We start from the raw sequence: 19,785 nt of genomic DNA, 5'->3' as shown, positions 1-19,785 counted from the left end.
TTGCTTTCCAAGACACACACACACATATATACTGTAGGTGAGAGCAAGCTTGGCAGTGAAGGGCAGCTACCTGCAGAGGTGCCCATGGAGTTGGGGGTTAAGAGCCTTGATCAAGGGCCCACAGATGTGACTATTCTGTCAAGGTGATCTTCCAATCACAGGCACAGAAGCATAGCCCGCTGAGCCACTCACTGCCCCCAGATGTTATAAAGAAAGCTGTGACCAAATACTTGTACAATGAAGGTAACCAACACCAGACACATTTAACAGCTTTTATGATAGAATAGCCTTTCTCTTAGGCAGCAAACAAAACACAAAGAAGAAATAAAAAGAACAGAAGCATGCTGTCTTTCTAGTTATTTAAATGTAAACTGAAAAGATGGTTAACATATCACTAAATCTTGCAAATTCCTACACACCAGGGGAATTTCTGTGCCACAAGGAGACAGCGGAAGCCAAACCTAAAGTAGAATTTCTAATGAAAGACGCAGCATTTTGCTTCTGCGTGTGCTCAGCCCCAATGGGCACTAACTCTTTCGTACCTGCAGGAACAGGTGGATGATGGCCCACAATGATGGCCAGGTCTTCACAGGTAGCAGGAGCACAAGCTGAACTGTCAGCATGTTGGCATGACTAGACACTTGGACATGCACATGGATTCTATATTTGGAAGTCATCCACCCTTCCTCTCCATTGGTCTGTGAAGGATTGCTTGTATTATTTACACCCGGATCCACAAGTCACATACTCTGGGCCTCTCTGTTATGTAGGCGCACCTGCAACATAACCAAAAAGCCTTTTGAAATGCCCATTTGTTTTTGGGGCAGTTTGTTAAAAAATAACTTAACTTAGATCCAAGTCTGAATATAAAAGCCATATAGAGTCAGATCATCCAAAAGATGCATCATGAGTCCTCATGCAGTGAGTGTGATTCTCAATCTCCATCTGAATAGCAGAAGCTTAAAACAATGCAATTAATCTCCCTTTAACAAAAATCCACCATTTTTGGTTACCTGAAGTGTATTGTAAAGTAAGAAAACCCAGAATTGAAAGGCATTTATTCACAAAATTGAAAATCATTATTTTCTGAGAAATCGGATTCTGTGCAAGTATGAAACTTATTTTATTATTTTAGTTACGATGCGTAAAAAGTACACAAGATTTTATTGTTATGATTATCAATCGTAAAAAATTATATACATTCGGTCTGCAAAAAATGTCTCCGCTAACATAAATCTGAGCCTTAAGTTAAGATGAACCACTGGATGGCAGCAAAAACAGTGCTGGAGCTGCCGACTGAAAAAAATAATAATAATAATCACGGCTAATTAATGTTTCCTTTATTCTGTGTTTGTTTTATCCTTCAACTGAACATTTATCACTCTTTCTAAATAACAAAACAACACTACTTAAAGTGGTGCTCAGTGGAGTATGCCATGCTTTGAATACAGTGTAATTACAAGAGGCCAATGATGTGTTGATTATAATCTCAGTCAAACAGTCGAGTATGGGGAACAGAAGGCGCCATGCGCGTTCCCGCAGTCCGCGCCTCCGCCTGCCGCACGGGGGCGCCCACAGAAAAGCACCGTTCGTGCCGAGGCGCCTCAGAACTGGGCTTTTTGTCCCTCTTTGTTCCGCTGGAAAGTCCTGGCTGAGCGGCTAGCAAGAGCACAACAGACCCGAGCTCCGGGATAGTTATACAATCACTTCGATCTTCCGGGCCGCTAAGGGAGCCCGGAAAGTGACGGAGAGCTCACGGAGGGGCGCGAGCATCCGAGGTCGCCCGAGGAAGGGGACTCGGTGGGATCGGCCAGGGAGAAGGGCCGCGGGGCTGGGGGCTCCAGGAGGAACAGGGGGCGGGGGGTGTAGCAAAGACGGAGACGCCTGCACGCCGAGCTCGGGGGCTGCAAATCGCCGGAGCCAGCGGGGCGGAGGGGCCGGCGTTGCGGCTGTAGAGTCCTGGCCTTTCTGAGTGGATGGGATGGACCCGGGTCCGTCTGGCGCAGGTGAGTCGGTGACGCTGCCGGTGGTCAGTTCTGAAAGAAGCGGCCGCGTGGATCTGTCGGGTCGCGGGACCCAGGGGTGACGTCGGAGCTCTTCTGGTCCCGACCCAGAGTCAGGCTAGTTTACCCGTGTGTGCCGATTTCACCATGGCTGGTGACTTAACCGTTAATCGGCAGCTTCTAGGGGGACTCGTTACGGGGGTTAGATTAACGACAGTGCTGCAGATCGGGGGGGGGGGGGTCGTGAGAACCTGAGGCACTCAGGCAGAGGTGGTGCCCCCATCCACCCCCTCCGGACCAGCTGCTCACACGCCCACACACACGCCCGTCTGTCTGCACGGCGCTACGCGGCAGCTCCGCCCTGGCATCCCCCTGTAACCCGAGGCTCACCCTGCGAAAGGGTTCGTACCGTAAAGGTGACAGTCCTTCGCTCTAAGAAGCGAGAGGTCGCCTGAAGTTACTGTCGTCTCTCAGTACATCTTAATCTTCTGTTTCGGCAGCGTGTTTCTAGGCGCTGCGCGTGCTGTCCTACACAGGCCACGTCAGTGGTCTCCCCACGTTGGGGTGTCTTGTATAGAGCATTGGTTTAGGAAATCTGTCTTGTTTAAGTGCTGTGAGAGCCCTGACCTAATTGATTGGGTTTCTTTTTTTTTCGGGGGGGTTCATGATGTCAGGAGGGGAGCTGTTTCTTCTTTCTAGGGGGCTTATTCCATCTGCCACGGTGTTCCCGTATGGTGTGTCCCCCTGGGGGAGGGCGGGGAGTGGATGCTTGGTGCTCCTTGGAGTCAGGCAGAGGGAGATCAGATCGCCCGCTCTGATTCATGCTTGGGTTCATCTCACTAAATCACGCCAATTCAAATGGCATAACTGAACAATCCCTGGAGTGGAATGCCGGCAAAGTCGTTGTAAAAATGTCTTACAGTTGATCATTGCACATTTAATTTTGAATTACACCATTGGCGTGTCATGACAAATGTAGTGTAAACATCAGGAGTGTCTCTTGCCTAAAAGTCACTTTCAACTGACTGACATTTTAACAGTAGCCTGTAATGTTGTATATTGGGCATTTTGTAATTTTCCCCAGCCTCTGTTTTCCCAGTATGTTTGTGGTTTTTGGGCTGGAGAGGAAGATGCCAGGCAGGTAGTGTAGTGTCATTGTCACCGAGTGTGTATGTCTGTGTGTGGGTGCGGTCGCTGACCCCCCCTGGGTTTAGGTTGTCCGTCGCTGCTGTTACACCCTTAGTGGTAACGTTGTCGTGTGAAGGTGTTCCCAATGCATAGCATCCAAGCCAACTTTTTTCTCTCACACCAGTCACTGCTAAGCTACATGCATCACCTAGTGTAATTCAAATGGACTGGAAAAATTAGTCAGTACTGAGTGTGTGTGGAGTCTGTGCAGGAAATGATATAAGAAACTGTTCGGCGGGGAATAAGGAAAATCATACTCCCTAAATATGAGTGTTCCGCTTGCAGGGCAGTGTTCAATGTAAGAATATTCCAGAATGTTGTTGTTATGGATGCGTAACCAAAAGCACCCCCCCGAAAGCAGCTGGCGAGATCTGTGCTCGCTTGTGTGGATTTCGTCCTGGTTTATGTCAGCCTCTCTGGGAGGTGGGTCCCACGTCGACCCTGAAGCATTGTTCGCGGCTACTTGCTCTAATTCGCGCCCGTTTAAATACTCAAGTCGTGACAAGGAGAAGTGGCCGGTCTCGTTCGCCAGGTCCGCAGATGTCGCGGCAAATACAGTTGCTGCCACTTGGGGGCACTAGTCATAGGGATTTCCCACATTGGAAAACGATATTACTAATAAAGTGCTGTGCTGAACTGTTTGACGCTTGTTCATTCAAAGTGGCTGTAGTTATGATGAATATTTATTTCAACGTGTTAAATTTTGCTGCTTTCAAATACATGCTCCTTTGACTTTCAGTTACTTTAAATGGGATTCAGATGAGCTTGTGAAAGACTGCAGCGTTTCGGCGAACATGCACGTGTCTTATCACGGCTAGTGAGGAACTACTTTCTGTGTACGTGATGTTATTCATTTTCTCTATTCGTACAGGCAGTTTGTGTTAAACTGCTCTTCAGCTCTGGGTGGTGATATCTATTTCCATTTGATTAGGGGCAGCTGGTAATAAGGTTTTGTACTGTATGTAAGGTCTGTTTGGAAAGACTTCAGATTCTGATTATTCAAGTCAACGCAGTAGTATTGCTATTATCAGGAAGTGTGGGCCCACCACAAATATTATCCTTGGTTACACACATTATGTGTCACACACTTAACCCATTAAATGCCCTCTGGGGGGACGGTCTCCCCCAGCACGGACAGCGAGAGACCCCACAGATGACATTTAAAGCATGTTCTAGCAAGATGTTCTCTCTCTCCTCCAAAGGGTATGTTGTACTATAAAAAGAATCCGTGGCCATGTTGCTAGGGAACGTGATGCAGCACTAACGAAACGCGGTCCATCACGCCGGCTGGAGCCTTCTTTAAAAGGGGCCACCCCATTACGCCGTCTTACCGTTTAATTGGGCCGCGCGCCTTACGGCTCGTCGCGTCCCGTTAGCCCCTGCTATACCTGCCTCTGTCCTGCCAGTGATGCCTCAAATCTCTGTACTGCGCTTTCTCTGCCCCTGGAGTTGCCGTGGCGACAACAGTGCCAGTTATCTATGTTAGATATGTTTGTTTCAACTGAAGACCTGTAAGCGTGTTCAAGGACCCCCCCCCCCCCCCCCTTCCATTTACAGGCTCTTAATTAACCCTAAACATTTTTCCCGAAATAATATTTCCCAGCATCTTCGATCCCTGCCCAGCAAAGCGGTTGGCTGTTGGTCTCACACGTTTGTGATGTGGCCCAGTGCTCTGCATACTAGGGTCACTCTGCCTTTGTTTCTTGATTTTATTGACGGTATTAGCAGTCGCTTAGATGAATTGTACAAATGTCAGTTTTGTAAATTTATTATTGCTACGATTTAAGCTTCACCGGCCCGGCCCGGCCCTCCCCATTCTCCCCCAGCGCAGACGTACTGATCTCCATGACAATGTGCTTCTGTGGCGTCTCCATGGTGAGCCTGAGAATGTTGGGGGGCCCTCGTAGTGCGTGTGAGAGGTGGGCTTCTCTCCCCCTCTGCCACAGCCACTCAGTGCAGGGGCAGCTGGACCCTTTGTTAGCAAGGCGGGAGAAATGGGGGAGTGAAATTAGGATGCAGACACCTCTCCCCCCCCCCCCCCCCCCCCTCAGCATAGCTCATTCCAGATTTGCTCTCTAAGCTTCTCCTGTGGACAAGCACTTCCTGTTTGATGCCTCGTGTCCTGAATCACGTTCAGAGTGCCTTGGCCGCTCCAGATGAAGTGCTACGTTGTCGTAGCGGCGACACATTATTGTCTTCTGGCATTTTTAATTGAAGTTTACTTGTTTTGAGGTTGGCTTTAGCAGTATATTTAAATTCAGAGTGCTTGGTTATGTAGCACCAGACAGTAGTGGGTCAGACGCTGCATCTGTTCCGCATGGATCTGCTGCCGCCTTCATCCCATCCCCTGCTTTTCTGCATCCCACCCGCCCCACGCTTCCTCTCCTCTTCTGCTCCTCTTGCTTTATCCCTTCTCCTTTCTCTCTCTTCCACCTCGTTTCACTCTGCCCTCTGTCGTTCTCCCCCAGTGCCCATGGGGCCCTTCCCCCCACCCCTGCAGCAGGTGTTCCAGGCACCACGGCGGCCTGGAATGGGCACTGTGGGGAAGCCCATCAAGCTACTGGCCAACTACTTCGAGGTGGAGATCCCCAAGATGGACGTCTACCACTACGAGGTGGACATCAAGCCCGACAAGTGTCCCCGTAGGGTCAACAGGTACCGATTCCTCCTCATCCCAGCCCAGCTCACTGGGATCGTCATGTGCCACTGGTCCTGCACCCTCCATGGGCAAGCAGTGTCATTTCTACCCCTTCATCTCGAGGTGGTATGTTTTACCTGAATGGATACATTCCAGAAAGATCCACGAGGTGTCTGAGCTGTTGAAGAGTGCCATCCTATGTAAAGCTGTATTTTCCAGTCTGTTACATACATTCTCACTGGCCATCTGAGTAGAGGTCACCTAAAAGCTTTAACTGGTTTTATAGAAATACTTTGTTTTTTGTTCCAAAATATCTGTTACGCTGGAAATGGTGCATGCAGTAGCATTTTGCAGAAGCCATGCATTTTTCAAATACAGCTCTGGAAAAAAATGAGAGACCACTCTATAATTTTTTAAAATCTGCATTGTTAAATCCTGGTTTAATCCTGGTTCTGCTGGCAGAGGCTACACTGCGCGGCAGGCTGCTTCCAGGCTCAGTTTCTAAGACGGCAGTACACAAGAATAAAATGAAGCAGGAGACACTGGGAATGACCAAAAACCAGCCAGGTAGAGGGCAGAAGCAGCTGTCTAATGGCAGAGATGACCGTCGACTTATCTGACAGTTTCTCATGAATCGGAGGATGACATCAAGTGACTTTCAAAAGGGATGGGAAACATTAAGTGCAGGTGTGAAGTGCACTGCTAGGACAAGATCGTATCAGGCTCCTAGAAGCAGGACTGATGAACCATAAGTCAAGAAAGAAACCCTTCTTCAAATTAAAAAATGTATATCTTGCACAAGCACACACCCATAAACCGAGTAATGAGTGAAACTGAAAATTTTGCTGTGGTACCTTAATTTTTTTCAGAGCTATATAATGTAGAATTACACCCATCACTGCTGATGTTTTGTTTTTATGGAAAGTTATTTTTTAAAATTTCCATCACCTTTCGATATGTCACGTACAGAACTGAAATACTTCGTTTAGTTAAAAACTTATGGCTGGTGAGAGTTCAGTTATAAGAACAGATGTACAGTCTGTGTTTTTGCTTTCTGACACCTGTTGGATTGCGAAGACGTCGGAATCACTGATGATTACCATCCGTGGATCTTCTAACCACTTATCCTGGCCAGACTCGCGGGGCTGATAAACATGCTGGAAACGACATACAGGGCAGATAGTAGGAGGCTCGGCACGTGTCGCCGTGGAACGTTCACCCGCGCTGAGTGATTTCTCTGCTCCACAGGGAGGTAGTAGAGTACATGGTTCAACACTTCAAGCCACAGCTCTTTGGTGACAGAAAACCAGTGTATGATGGGAAGAAGAACATCTACACGGTGCTGGCTCTGCCCATCGGGAATGAGAAGGTGGGGGTGCTGCTTCTGTCCCGGCTGCTTCTCTTCACCTTCTGGTTGTTGAGCCCCTGTTAGTCAACAAGTAGAGCTTTGTGCTAACAATGCAAAGGGTATGGGTTCAAATCCCAGGGAGCGCACACAGAAAATCTGTAATGTGAGTCGCTTTCCGATAAAAATGTCAGATAACTGGAATTGAGGTCTGCTCTACCCATGTTGTACGTCTTTTTGACATTGTAACTGGTTTACGACTTCCTCCTCTTTGCACCAGTCCTCTGATCTGTCCTGCCACGCATGCGTCTAGGTGGACTTTGAGGTGACCATTCCAGGAGAGGGAAAGGACCGCATCTTCAAGGTGTCCATCCGCTGGCTGGCCGTGGTGTCCTGGCATCTCCTCCAGGAGACGTTGGTGAGCGGGCGCTTGCAGGTGCCCCTGGACTCGGTGCAGGCCCTGGACGTCGCCATGAGGCACCTCGCTTCCATGAGGTACAAGCCTGAGAATCCCTGGGTCAGGGGCTGTGGAGCGAAGGCTGGGCTCAGCTCCAATGTTCGCTGCAGGAATCTAGCCGCCTTGATGTGTGCACACAGTAAAAATTCAGTACAGTGTATGCTTAGCTGACACCTGTATCTGCATGTCGTATATGGTCCTTTCAAATGTACTTAGAGTTTGACTTGGTATTATGGGTAATAAGGAAATAAGCTAATTGCATAATTATAACTGTCCAGTTCCCTTTGAGCCTCATGCTGCCGACTTGATAATTAATCATCGTACGCCGCAAGGCATCTTCTGTACTGTGAATACAGACGCTTCTCGGGTTGTGATGGTCCGTCACACGATATTTTGACTTTACGACGGGTAAATGTTTTTCAGTTTCAGTAACTTGCATGAGATATTCAATACTTCATGATTATAAAATAGACTCTGTGTTAATAATTTTGCCCAACTGTAGGCTAATGTAAGTGTTCTAAGCATGTTTAAGGGAGCCAAGGTTGGCTATGATGTTTGTTAGGTTAGGTGTACTATATTAGAATGCATTTTCGCCTTAGGATATTTTCGACTCGCAAGACGTTTATCGGAACGCAACCCCTTTGTAACCTGGGGAGAGGCTGTACGCTCTCTAGAGTGCTGTAGAAGATAGTGACTTTGGTATGGAGAGCGACCAACCTTAAGCCTAAGCAGACAATGGGTTTAAATGGACAAGCTCCTCTTTGACAGGGTTCCTTTTAATTGTTTGCTCAGGTACACCCCAGTTGGACGCTCCTTCTTTTCTCCACCGGAGGGCTACTACCACCCCCTGGGAGGAGGGAGGGAGGTGTGGTTCGGGTTCCACCAGTCCGTGCGGCCCGCCATGTGGAAGATGATGCTCAACATTGACGGTGAGGAAGCAGTTTGGCCACAAGCTTATAGGTCAGAGTAACTGTGACTCTTCGCAGATCATTGCCCACAGCACTGAAACACAACCTATGAATGATCATTAGCACACAGATGGGTGAGTTTGGGTGATGTCTCACTGGCCAACCAGAACCTGAGTAGAGCTGTATGAATCCATAGTAAATTGTACGGCACGTGTATCTTGACATGCCCTATATCAGGAGGGAGACACATGTCATCTTCAGACTGATTTGAGGTTCCAGCTGGGCCATTTCTGACATTTCCACGAGAAGCCCATACTCACCTCCGTGTCTGCTTATGCTCCAGTGTCTGCCACGGCCTTCTACAAAGCACAGCCGGTGATCGAGTTCATGTGCGAGGTCCTGGACATCCGCAACATTGACGAGCAGCCCAAAACGCTGACGGACTCCCAGAGGGTCCGCTTCACCAAGGAGATCAAAGGTACGCTTCTTGGCAGCGAGCTGCTGACCCCCCCGGTTCAACACGCTTTCTCCTCACCATCTCCTTGCACGGTTGTTTCCTGCCTTACGATCCTGTGTGTGTTTGTCTGTGCGCGTGTGCGATTCAGGCCTCAAGGTGGAGGTGACGCACTGTGGCCAGATGAAGAGGAAATACCGCGTGTGTAACGTCACCCGCCGGCCCGCCAGCCACCAAACGTGAGTGTCAAGACTCCGGGCGACATCATTGGATAACCTTGTACCTTCACAAATGAAATGTGCGAGTAAAGGCTGATTGGTGCTCCTGCTTCGAGCCTATGCTGTGACCACTCGCGTAGCCTCTGCAGATTAAACCAACTTGTGGCGTTCCTGAGCCGCTCGGCAGGTTCATGCCTGAACGCCAGTCGGCGGTGTTCACTTTGCAGCACACAAGCAAAGCAGAAGAATGGGTTCCATAAATGAATATTATGTGTATTGATATTAGTGAACCTCAAATAACGTGATCTGCCTCGAAGCAGAAGGCAAAGGAATGCTGGTATGTAAGAGCAGCGGACACGATTGGGCGCGGCGAGGGGAACGTTTTCTGTGCGAGAGAGACGGATGAGGAGATGCATTTCAGGGACACCGGCAGACCCTGCTCTCAGACCCCAAGCTTCGCTCTTGGTGGTATTTAGCAGGGAAGATGGGATGTGTGAAAAGAGGAAGCATTCCAGTTTACCTGTGCAAACGGCAAATAGTGGTGTTTAACTTCCAATTTTTTTTTTTTTTTTATGAATGTCAACAGGTAGATTTTATTATTCGGTTTGTCGAGCAGACCAATCAGAATCGTCGGGGTTCATGTCGACGTGACGCATCGTTACATTTTTGGGGATTTGGGGTGGTGTATCTCAGCCTATGCTGTCGCTATTGCCGTAGGCTTGACGTAGAAACAGGTTGAGCCTGTGTAAAATGGGTGGGAACATTATCGTTTCAACGGAATTGGGATGTAGTGCTTTTAGCTCCTCCCCCTAGTCCTCCGTCCGCCTTCCTAGCTACCATTGTCCCAGGGGTTGAAGTCCTGTAGATGTTTGACCTCTCACCTCACCCAATACAGGTTTCCTCTTCAGCTCGAGAGCGGCCAAACTGTAGAATGTACGGTAGCCCAGTACTTCAAGCAGAAGTACAACCTGCAACTCAAGTACCCCCACCTGCCCTGCTTGCAGGTGGGCCAAGAGCAGAAGCACACCTACCTGCCCCTGGAGGTAAGGCTTGCTGGGGCGGTTCACTGGCCGATTCCCCAGTATGGCTGCTGGCCCACGTCGGCGTAGTCTGACTGGCTCCCGTCCCTCCAGGTGTGTAACATTGTGGCGGGGCAGCGCTGCATCAAGAAACTGACAGATAATCAGACCTCCACCATGATCAAAGCCACAGCGCGCTCTGCACCTGACAGACAGGAGGAGATAAGCAGGCTGGTGAGTGGTGCTGCCATCCGGTGGCTGGAGGCTGAATCCTCAGTATCAAACAAAATAAATGGTCCCTTATTGTAGTAGCATGTCGTTTCAAACAAAACAAAAAAAGAAATTTTGTTTGAATTAAACATTTCTAGCAAAATAAAGATTTTACAACATTACATAGATTTTTACAGCTTTATCTATTTACCTTAAAATTCAGTATAGGGCCTGTCCCTGGCTGTATAATACCCTGGTAAGGAGGCCAGTTCATCACAGGAATGCAGACACATAGTTGCATGCAAATGGACCAATTACATGTCTTTGGATTGCAGGTGTAAACCTGCATGACACAGGAAGAGAGTGTAAACTCTGTGGGCATTCGGACCCCCACCTCTGGATGCACTATACCTCTCTGCCAGCCTCCATCTTTATTCATGTTTGTAATAGTATCACGCTTTATGAATGGCATCATTCACAACACTAACCAGGATTCAAGGATTCTTCTAAACCCTCTGAGCAAGACCCTTAACCTCCAATTCTTCCGAGGACTGTCTGGCCCAGGAATAAACGCGTCTGCTGAATAATTCGAATCTAAAATGTTGCCTGACGTCCTTGTGCCCTCCTCCGGCTCCCTGTCCTCCCAGATGAAGAATGCCAACTTCAATCTGGACCCCTACATTCAGGAGTTTGGGATCAAGGTGAAGGACGACATGGCGGAGGTGACCGGCCGGGTGCTACCCGCTCCCATCCTGCAGTACGGAGGCCGGGTGAGCGTCTGGGCGAGCGGGGAACGCCTGCAGCTCCTCCAGCTGCTCGTCTGGGCCGACACGTGGAGAGTATCTGCTGCTGCTTGGCCTTGTGTGCTGAGGAAGGCAGAGCCGCAGCTGGGAGCCTGTGGAGATGCGGTCTGCTTTTCCCAGCTGATTGGATTGACTCGTAACCCACAAAGGTTTTTGCAGTTAATGTTTGAAAGGCGACTGTGACTAGGCGTCGATTTATTAGGTGTAATAAAATAGGTACCACAGTCTTTTTGTCCAAAGACTAACTCAACCCCCTCCTTTACGTCTAAACCCTTTGGTCTGACAGCAGATTCTCCATTCCTCCGAATTTGCCGACCGGGCATCCTCCCATGATTATAATCAAAAAAAAAATCTCAATTTCTAACAATTAACAATTGTTGCATGGAGGTGGGGTGCCAAACAAACAAATTTTTGGCACATTGAGAAAATCGTCTCGCAAGCCCACACATTAACTAACTGGGGGTTGCGACCCATAGCTTGAGGACCTAAGTTATATGTAGTGGCAGTTATTTTACTCCTTGCTGGTTGGGGTCCTGACTGAGCACGTGTCTTTGCAGAACCGGGCTATCGCCACTCCCAATCAAGGTGTGTGGGACATGAGGGGAAAACAGTTCTACAATGGCATCGAGATTAAGGTGTGGGCCATCGCTTGCTTTGCTCCGCAGAAGCAGTGCCGTGAGGAGGTGCTGAAGTAAGTATGGGTGGGGGTATCAGTTTGTGGAGACCGTTTGGGTCTTCTGGGCCTCTTCATGGGTCACTGTTAGTGCCTTTCGGTATCGATGATGAAGATAATTATTGGCTTTCGCTTTGAAGCAAATCGCACCAAAATTGAAGTAGCAGCGCTAGTTGGTAGGTGAAGCAGTGGTGGCCTAATGGTTAGGGAAGCACACTTCCAATTGCTCAGCAAGATACAACTGAGGTACTCTGAGCAAGGTACCGCCCTCAAGCACTGCTCCCCGGGCGCTGAATTAGCTGCCCCCTGATATGTCACATATGGTTTAAATGCAGATGACACATTTATTTGTTGTGTGCTGTGGTGTGTCAACAATCATCACAGATCACCTAATTAAAAAAGGATGGAAAGGACAGCTGAAGAAGACGTTTGATCTTGTGTACACAGTAACTCTAAAAGTATTTGCCGGATCTTTCTCAATCTTCCCAGGAACATTGTATAAGTGATGGTCTGGAATGTATTTTGAAACAAATCGCATCAAAACTGAAGCAGCGTCACTTAGTGGTAGCACATGAAAGGATAGCCACAGATGCAGATCTGGTGAACTGAGCGAGACAGAAATCTGAGCTTTTAATAAAAAAATTTGAGATGTAGGGGAGCTAGACATCGTAGAGGTGGGGGAGTAAGGATTAAATCACAGGTCCATCTGGAGAGTACATTGCTGTTGTTCCAACAGCATCTAGTGTTATTTAAATGGGACATGTCATGGGGTTGTTGGCGGCAAGTCTGAATATGTTTTAAAGTCTGGCTTAGTTTGTTGTTTGGTCATTTAAATTGTCTGTGTTGTGTGTGTGCTCACCTTGGTCTTGCCAGGAACTTCACGGACCAACTGCGGAAGATCTCCAAGGATGCGGGGATGCCAATTCAGGGCCAGCCGTGTTTCTGCAAGTACGCGCAGGGTGCGGACAGCGTGGAGCCCATGTTCAGGCACCTGAAGAACACCTACTCCGGGCTGCAGCTCATCATCGTCATCCTGCCCGGAAAGACACCCGTCTATGGTACGTGCCAGTGCAGAATCGGGTGCCGGGTACAGAGACCTGTGTGCAGTGTGTGCAGTGCGCTCATGCTAGGCTCAGAAAGCCGTATGGGGTCGGCTAATACTAACTGCAGCGCTTCTGTGGTTTGTGTTGGAGAAATGCAAAGATCTGTGTGGTGTATGTGCTGATGTTCTATAAAAGGTCAAGTATGTGTGCTAATATAAAATTCAGAAGTCACTGTGGTATAGAGTGATTTAGAAATCACGTCTGTGGTATTTGGTAAAGCTAAACAAGGTTTGGAGTGGAATACAAAATCGCTGCTGCACTTTCCCGTGATAATGCGATTGTGCGTCCCCCACAATGAATTTTGCTGGCCCACACCCATCGGACCACCGAGAAATCCGGAAGTCTGTTTTGAACCCTCTGTCATACATGTTATTGTGGAATTCCGTTGTGCCTAATGCTGGCCACATTGATGATGCATTTTTATGCTAACTTAACGAAAACTCATATGATTAACTTCACAGGAAGAGGACATTTATTTATGATTCTGCATTGTGTCTCCAACAGAAACCGTATATAATGCACATAATTGTACCTAATCGGGCACGGTGTGTGTCTCAGTGGGTCGGGACACTGTCCCTGTGATCAGAATGTTTTTGTTCAAATCCCAGGGTCGGCAGAGTGATGTCACTGTTGTGCCCCTGAGTAGGACCCTTAACCCCCAATTGCCCCCAGGACCGCGTGACTCTGCTTTCTCAAAAACTGCACATCTCTGTGGACAAAAGCTGCTGCTAAACAAATAAAATGTAACTGTATTTCTTATCTTCTTTCTTTACTGCAGCGGAGGTGAAGCGGGTAGGAGACACCCTACTGGGAATGGCCACCCAGTGCGTCCAGGTGAAGAACGTGGTGAAGACGTCCCCCCAGACCCTGTCCAACCTCTGCCTCAAGATCAACGTCAAGCTGGGCGGCATCAACAACATCCTGGTGCCACATCAGCGGTGAGTGTGACTTTATAATAGCCCCATCGTTGCTAGGAGCTGTTTGTGTCACTGTGTGTAACATGGTTCTGTGATCTCCCGTCAGGTCAGCAGTGTTCCAGCAGCCAGTCATCTTCCTGGGGGCCGATGTGACCCACCCCCCTGCCGGTGATGGGAAGAAGCCCTCCATCACAGCGGTGATCCATCCCCATCCCCCCCCCCCTTCCCTCCGCCCATCTGCCGCAAAGTCATGATGACTTTATCACCTCGGTCTCTCGAGACCCGGGTGAATTACAGAAATCATAGAATCCCAATCGTCACTTCATATCAGTGAGACAAAAGCGGTCCTCGGTCACAGAGAATCGAGTCAAATGCCTCTACCCTCCCCAGTATTTCCTGGATTTACATTTTGCCCACGTGATACTTCACTTTCGGTGTACTTTCGAGGGGTCATGACGTAAATTTCGTCATCAGGGGTTGGCTGTGGATGGCTGTAGCCCAGATTTTGATGTCTAGCAGAAACCTGGCACATTGGAGGAGTAGAGGAAGGATAGCAGTTGATGTAGTAGTTGTGGTGAGCAGCTGTACGAACAGGGTCAGAGGTACCTGCGTATCTAATTTTTCCATACTGTCCAGACATTATACATTGGCAGTCCACTAGAGGGCGCTCTTCTACACGAGTGACACTGGTCTACATGATGGTGAAACCAAACTGAGTCAGGCAGTAGGAACAGATGTTGGCGCTGCGGTCGGGCCAACTGTGAGAAGCAGACTGTAGCGAGTTTGGTTTGTGGTTCCGTCCACTGTCTTCAACGGCCAGCGCTTGGCACTGAGAGAAAGAACAAACGGGGCGGCGGGGGCGGAGGCGGGGGCAGGGGATGGGGGGGTCCTTCATGAGTCAGCCCGCGCAGGAAATGACGCCTCCCTGGAGTCCCGCCGCCGCGTGCCTGACCGCCAGGGCCTCGTTGCCTAGCAACGATGAGGCAGCGCTGACTCACCGGGACAGCGGGAGCAGGGTCGGGTGAGGAAGACGGGGGGGTGCGATACGGTGGTGACAATAAGGAGAGACAGGTAAGGGAACAGGAAGAGGCTGACGCACTGTCGCTGACGTGGTGCTGTTCCTGTCGCCCCCGCAGGGCCTGCACCGTGCCCCCCGTGACCTTTCTCCTGCTCTGCACAGTGTGGTGTTTTAATGTCGTTACAAGCTCAGGTGGCTGTGGCATGAGCCAGGCTGATAGGCAGCCGTTACTCTTTGTTGTGGTTTGTTTAAGCGGTGTGGTAAATGTCCTTGCTCTCGCTTTGGAGGGAAACTTCTCATACTCTAGTTATTCTGCCTGTATCTCTCATTGTTTTTCTCCCATTCCTGTCACCGCTGTTGGTTTGGCAACCCCGCCACCCCCCCCCCCCCCCCCCTTCACTAGTATCTGCTTTTGGTCTTTGTCCCGTTATCACCAGCATCAGCTAACACCAGCTACATACGTTCCCATCTTCATGTTCCATTGCAAAGTGCGTGTGCGTGCATCTGTGTGTGTGCGTGCATCTGTGTGTGTGCGTGTGTGTGTCTGTGTGTGCGTGTGTGTGTCTGTGTGTGCGTGCGTGCGTGTGTGTCTGTGTGTGTGTGCGCGTTTGTGTGTGTGTGTGCCTGTGTGTGTCTGTGTGCCTGTGTGTGTGTGTGTGTGTGCGCGCGTGTGTGTGTGTGTGTGCACGCGTACCTCCCACACACCGCGCCCCTGTAGACGTAAGCTTTTTATTTTTTTTCTCACCTTGACGTCCTGAACGGAAGGCAAACTGCACTGTTTTTCTTCCGTTACTTACAATCAATTCGAGGACGATGTGGCTCTTCAGCGCCTCCTTGGATACGGCCAGCGTGACGTCATTTGCCTGTGACCTTGTTTTCTCTCTACCTCTTTCTCTCGTGCTCTTTCTGAAGTTCAGAAAGACCTTCAATGACAGAACGAGAGGCTTCTACTGTGTTCTATTGGATGTATGAAGCATAGAGCTGAAGAAATGAATGACTACATAAAAAACACAGAACCATTGCCCCTTCCCTGGCTTGAACCCTGCCTCACGCTCTGCTCCACCCCCAGGTGGTGGGCAGTATGGACGCCCACCCCAGCCGCTACTGCGCCACAGTGCGGGTCCAGCGGCCCCGGCAGGAGGTGATCGAGGACCTCTCTTACATGGTGCGCGAGCTGCTGATCCAGTTTTACAAGTCGACCCGCTTCAAGCCCACGCGCATCATCTTCTACAGGGATGGCGTCCCTGAGGGGCAGCTGCCTCAGGTATGCGGCTTCTCCCATTGGCCGAGGCCAGGCCAACGGTGGGCTATGATTCGCAGTCGGAGAGGGAGGGGCGGGGCAGAAGGCTGCTCTCTCTCTCAGGTTGAGCCATGTTGCTGCATCCCGACAGATCCTGCACTACGAGCTGCTGGCCATCCGAGATGCCTGCATCAAGCTGGAGAAGGACTACCAGCCAGGCATCACCTACATCGTGGTGCAGAAACGCCACCACACGCGGCTCTTCTGCGCCGATAAATCTGAGCGGGTGAGTGTCCGTCGGAGCAGGCGTGGGCCTCCTGGTCCTGCTGGCACCTGATGCCCACGATGCCCTAAAAGCAGGCGGTTATGACCCCCTTTGTGTTTGTTGATAACTGCTTGAAATGTCTTCTGATCGTCAGATTGGGAAGAGTGGAAACATCCCAGCAGGTACCACGGTGGACACCAGCATCACACACCCCTTCGAGTTCGACTTCTACCTGTGCAGCCATGCGGGCATACAGGTGAGCCCTCATGTCGGGACCGGGGTATTTGCGCGAGACTCTACCATGTGTTGCAGCCGCTGATGGAATATACCCCCCCCCCCAGGGCACAAGCCGGCCGTCCCACTACTACGTCCTCTGGGACGACAACCGCTTTACCGCCGACGAGCTGCAAATCCTCACCTACCAGCTGTGCCACACCTACGTGCGCTGCACGCGCTCCGTCTCCATCCCCGCGCCCGCCTACTATGCCCGCCTGGTGGCGTTTCGAGCCCGATACCACCTGGTGGACAAGGAGCATGACAGGTGAGCGGTACCTGGTACCCGTGTCCTGCTCTGGCTGCAGGCTGGGCGGAGACTAGCTCGACGATGGGGCTTTGTGGATGTTTCATACGGCTTCACAAGAACGATCACGAGACGATATTTTGTAAGGAACCACAACTCAGAATCTCGTCTTTGGGTTTAAAGGACCAAATAATTAGGGTGAAATTCCCAAGTTTGGGTTGTAGCGCCGCTCACTGTGTAGGTCAAACCACTCACTGACCTCTCCCTCACCCACCCCCCCATGCAACAGCGGAGAAGGCAGCCATGTTTCCGGGCAGAGCAACGGCCGGGACCCCCAGGCGCTGGCCAAGGCCGTCCAGATCCACCACGACACCCTGCGGACCATGTACTTCGCCTGAGCTAGCATGGTGGGCTGGGCCACGCCCCCATCTCTGCCGGAGCCCCGCCCATGGGTGGAGTCCAATCAGCCAGACTGCTCTCTCCTTCTGTCCTGATGGGCTTTTTAATTTTAAAATTTTTAATGTGTATTATTGTGTATTACCTTCACGTTCACGTGTATGTATGCAATATGGAGGAGGTGAAGGGGAAGCCGGCGCCACGGCCCTGACTCCGCCCCCCGGGATGACGCCCGCCCGGCGCATTCTTGGTATAGCTGATATTTTTTTAAGAGGCCAGAGGAAGCATGGTACATTAGCACTTAGCGGTAGCAGATTAGATCGTCGCACCCGCCCTCCCTGGGGGCCTGTGTGGGTGATCTGGGGGGCAGTAGGACAGACTCGGAGCAGGGTAGCACACTATAGATGTAAACGAGTGCCTTAGCGGCCAATGGGAGCGCAGCAGGAAGTAGGTCTACCCGTAGAGTTAGCAGCTACCGGGGGTACGTAGGGGATGGGGAGGGACCGTGTAGTACACAATGCACATCGGCACACCGGACCAAACCAGCGGCAGCAGCCGGCCGGACACTGTACGGCAAGCAGACACCAGCCTGTGAAACGGCAGCTCAGGAACCCGAAGGCGGACTCTGAAGAAAGGCCAGAACCGGTCCTCGGCCCCAACGCCTCAGAGCTGGGTCGACATCTACTTTATTTTATTTTTTTAAATACCTCCTTTCTCTCTTTCCTTGTTTGCTCTGGGGGTGCAGACCACCCATGAGCTAAAGATCTGTGAATATGCCAACCCCCCCTCCCCCCACCTGCTTTTGGTGCCCAATGGTCTCTTTCTGACCCAAGGGGGGCGCCGATGGGCCGGCTCTCTTCCTCCTGGTGCTCATATAACCAGGCTTCCACTCTCGGTGTGGGGGTAGGGGGGCAGTATTATGAAACGCACACAATCAAAACACAACATGGGCTCCTCTTTAGCCCCCCCATGTGCCATGGAGCAGCGGTGACAGGTGACGCCAAGCTGTGCGTGCCTTCCACTCCCTGCTCACGTCTACCAGCACCCCCACCGGTTTCCCCGGGCTCACTCCCGTGTGTGAGAGAGAGCGGCATGTCCGCATTCCCTCTCTCTCTCTCTCTCTCACACACACACACACCATCACATACCTCACCGAGAGCTGCTCCACCTTAGCGACAAGTGTTTACATTCCCCCCCCCCACCAGTTGCCTCTCCTTTCAGCATTCCTGTCCTATCATGCCTGGGTGAATTTATTTTTCCTTTTCTTCACCTCGCCCTTCTGGTTGCTGTACCCCCTCCCCCCGTGCCCATCTATCTCGCCAAATACCCGCAGGTGCTGGCACAGAAGGGGGGTATTGCACGTATAGGCAGCACACGGCTTTGGGATCCCAGTATTCCTTTGCCCTGCCTGAGGGCTGCACCTTTCCCTCCATCCTCACCAGTGAAGCACCATGTAAGAATCCCAGAAATGTGTTCTGCACCTTGGTTTCTGGTTCTCCCCAAGGTGTTGGGCTTCTCAAGTGTAGTTCTATCCTTTCTACTCAAGGGGGCACTGCAGACTGGCCTGTCCTTCACTTCCCTGATTTTTGCTGACACCCCCCCCCCCCCCCTCCCCCCCTTAGCTGTGTTTCACTCATCTCTAGAAAGTGAGAGCGGACTTCTCTGTGAGGATGACGGTTAGCCTTCAATGGCGTCTGGAGAGGAGCAGTGACACAGTCGACGTGTTCCATTTCTGGGACTCTTCCTCAACACAGGGAATCGTCATCGTTGGTCAGCGTCCATGCACTTCAAGCGACTGATGCGGAGGAGGGACTATCACCCCCAGTCTGTCACCCCTGCCCCACTCAAAAGCAATATGTACCACTGCAGAAACCAGCCCAAGCAGAGCACTTCAGTCCAAGTTAGAACAGAACCATGTGGAAAGCAGTTCTCTCCGCTCTGTATGAAATAGTATGGGTCACGTACGGGGAGGGTTATTTTTTAAAAATAAATGTTTTTTATTACCTGTGTTTCCTTTTTTATTTGTGCCACGTTGCTGAGTATCGTCGTGTTTCAGTTCAGGGAGGGGTGTCACACCAATAGCAGCTCTTCCCTCCCTAAACACCCCCCACAGCACCAGCCAGTTAAAACTTTTACTGGGTTTAACCTGCTGCACAACTGAGTCAGGTACTAATGGGCTTGATAAATACATGGTCATTAGAATCCTAGGGGTCATGAGATCTGATGTTCTTAAAAGTAATATCATATCCATGATAATGTAATTAGGAGATGCAGATGGGGAACATCTGTTCTGCATATTCTGGTGCTGTCCGGAGCGTGTGATGGTTTCCAAGGTTCTCAGGTACAGGTCAAACAGTCCAGGCTGCTATGTGCTCTGGCCTCATCCTGTCCTCTGCTGTGGCTTCAAATG

General features: G+C 50.4%; 1 protein-coding gene across 1 annotated transcript; it reads left to right on the top strand.

Annotated features, from left to right (window-relative positions):
* Positions 1 to 1,555: 1,555 nt before the first annotated feature.
* Positions 1,556 to 19,378, top strand: ago1 (argonaute RISC component 1). The gene is made up of 19 exons (XM_072716247.1): positions 1,556 to 2,006; positions 5,660 to 5,846; positions 7,078 to 7,198; positions 7,488 to 7,669; positions 8,424 to 8,560; positions 8,883 to 9,017; positions 9,145 to 9,232; positions 10,107 to 10,254; positions 10,345 to 10,464; positions 11,088 to 11,210; positions 11,801 to 11,934; positions 12,790 to 12,974; positions 13,798 to 13,957; positions 14,043 to 14,133; positions 16,024 to 16,218; positions 16,346 to 16,480; positions 16,614 to 16,715; positions 16,801 to 17,000; positions 17,269 to 19,378. Exons 1-19 carry the CDS (start codon positions 1,982 to 1,984, stop codon positions 17,375 to 17,377), a joined length of 2,577 nt encoding a protein of 858 aa, XP_072572348.1. The 5' UTR covers positions 1,556 to 1,981; the 3' UTR covers positions 17,378 to 19,378.
* The last annotated feature ends 407 nt before the right edge of the window (positions 19,379 to 19,785 follow it).

Source organism: Paramormyrops kingsleyae, chromosome 9 (genome assembly GCF_048594095.1).
Source record: "Paramormyrops kingsleyae isolate MSU_618 chromosome 9, PKINGS_0.4, whole genome shotgun sequence".
Taxonomy (NCBI): Eukaryota; Metazoa; Chordata; class Actinopteri; order Osteoglossiformes; family Mormyridae; genus Paramormyrops; species Paramormyrops kingsleyae.
This window is presented reverse-complemented; position numbering and strand designations above follow the sequence as displayed.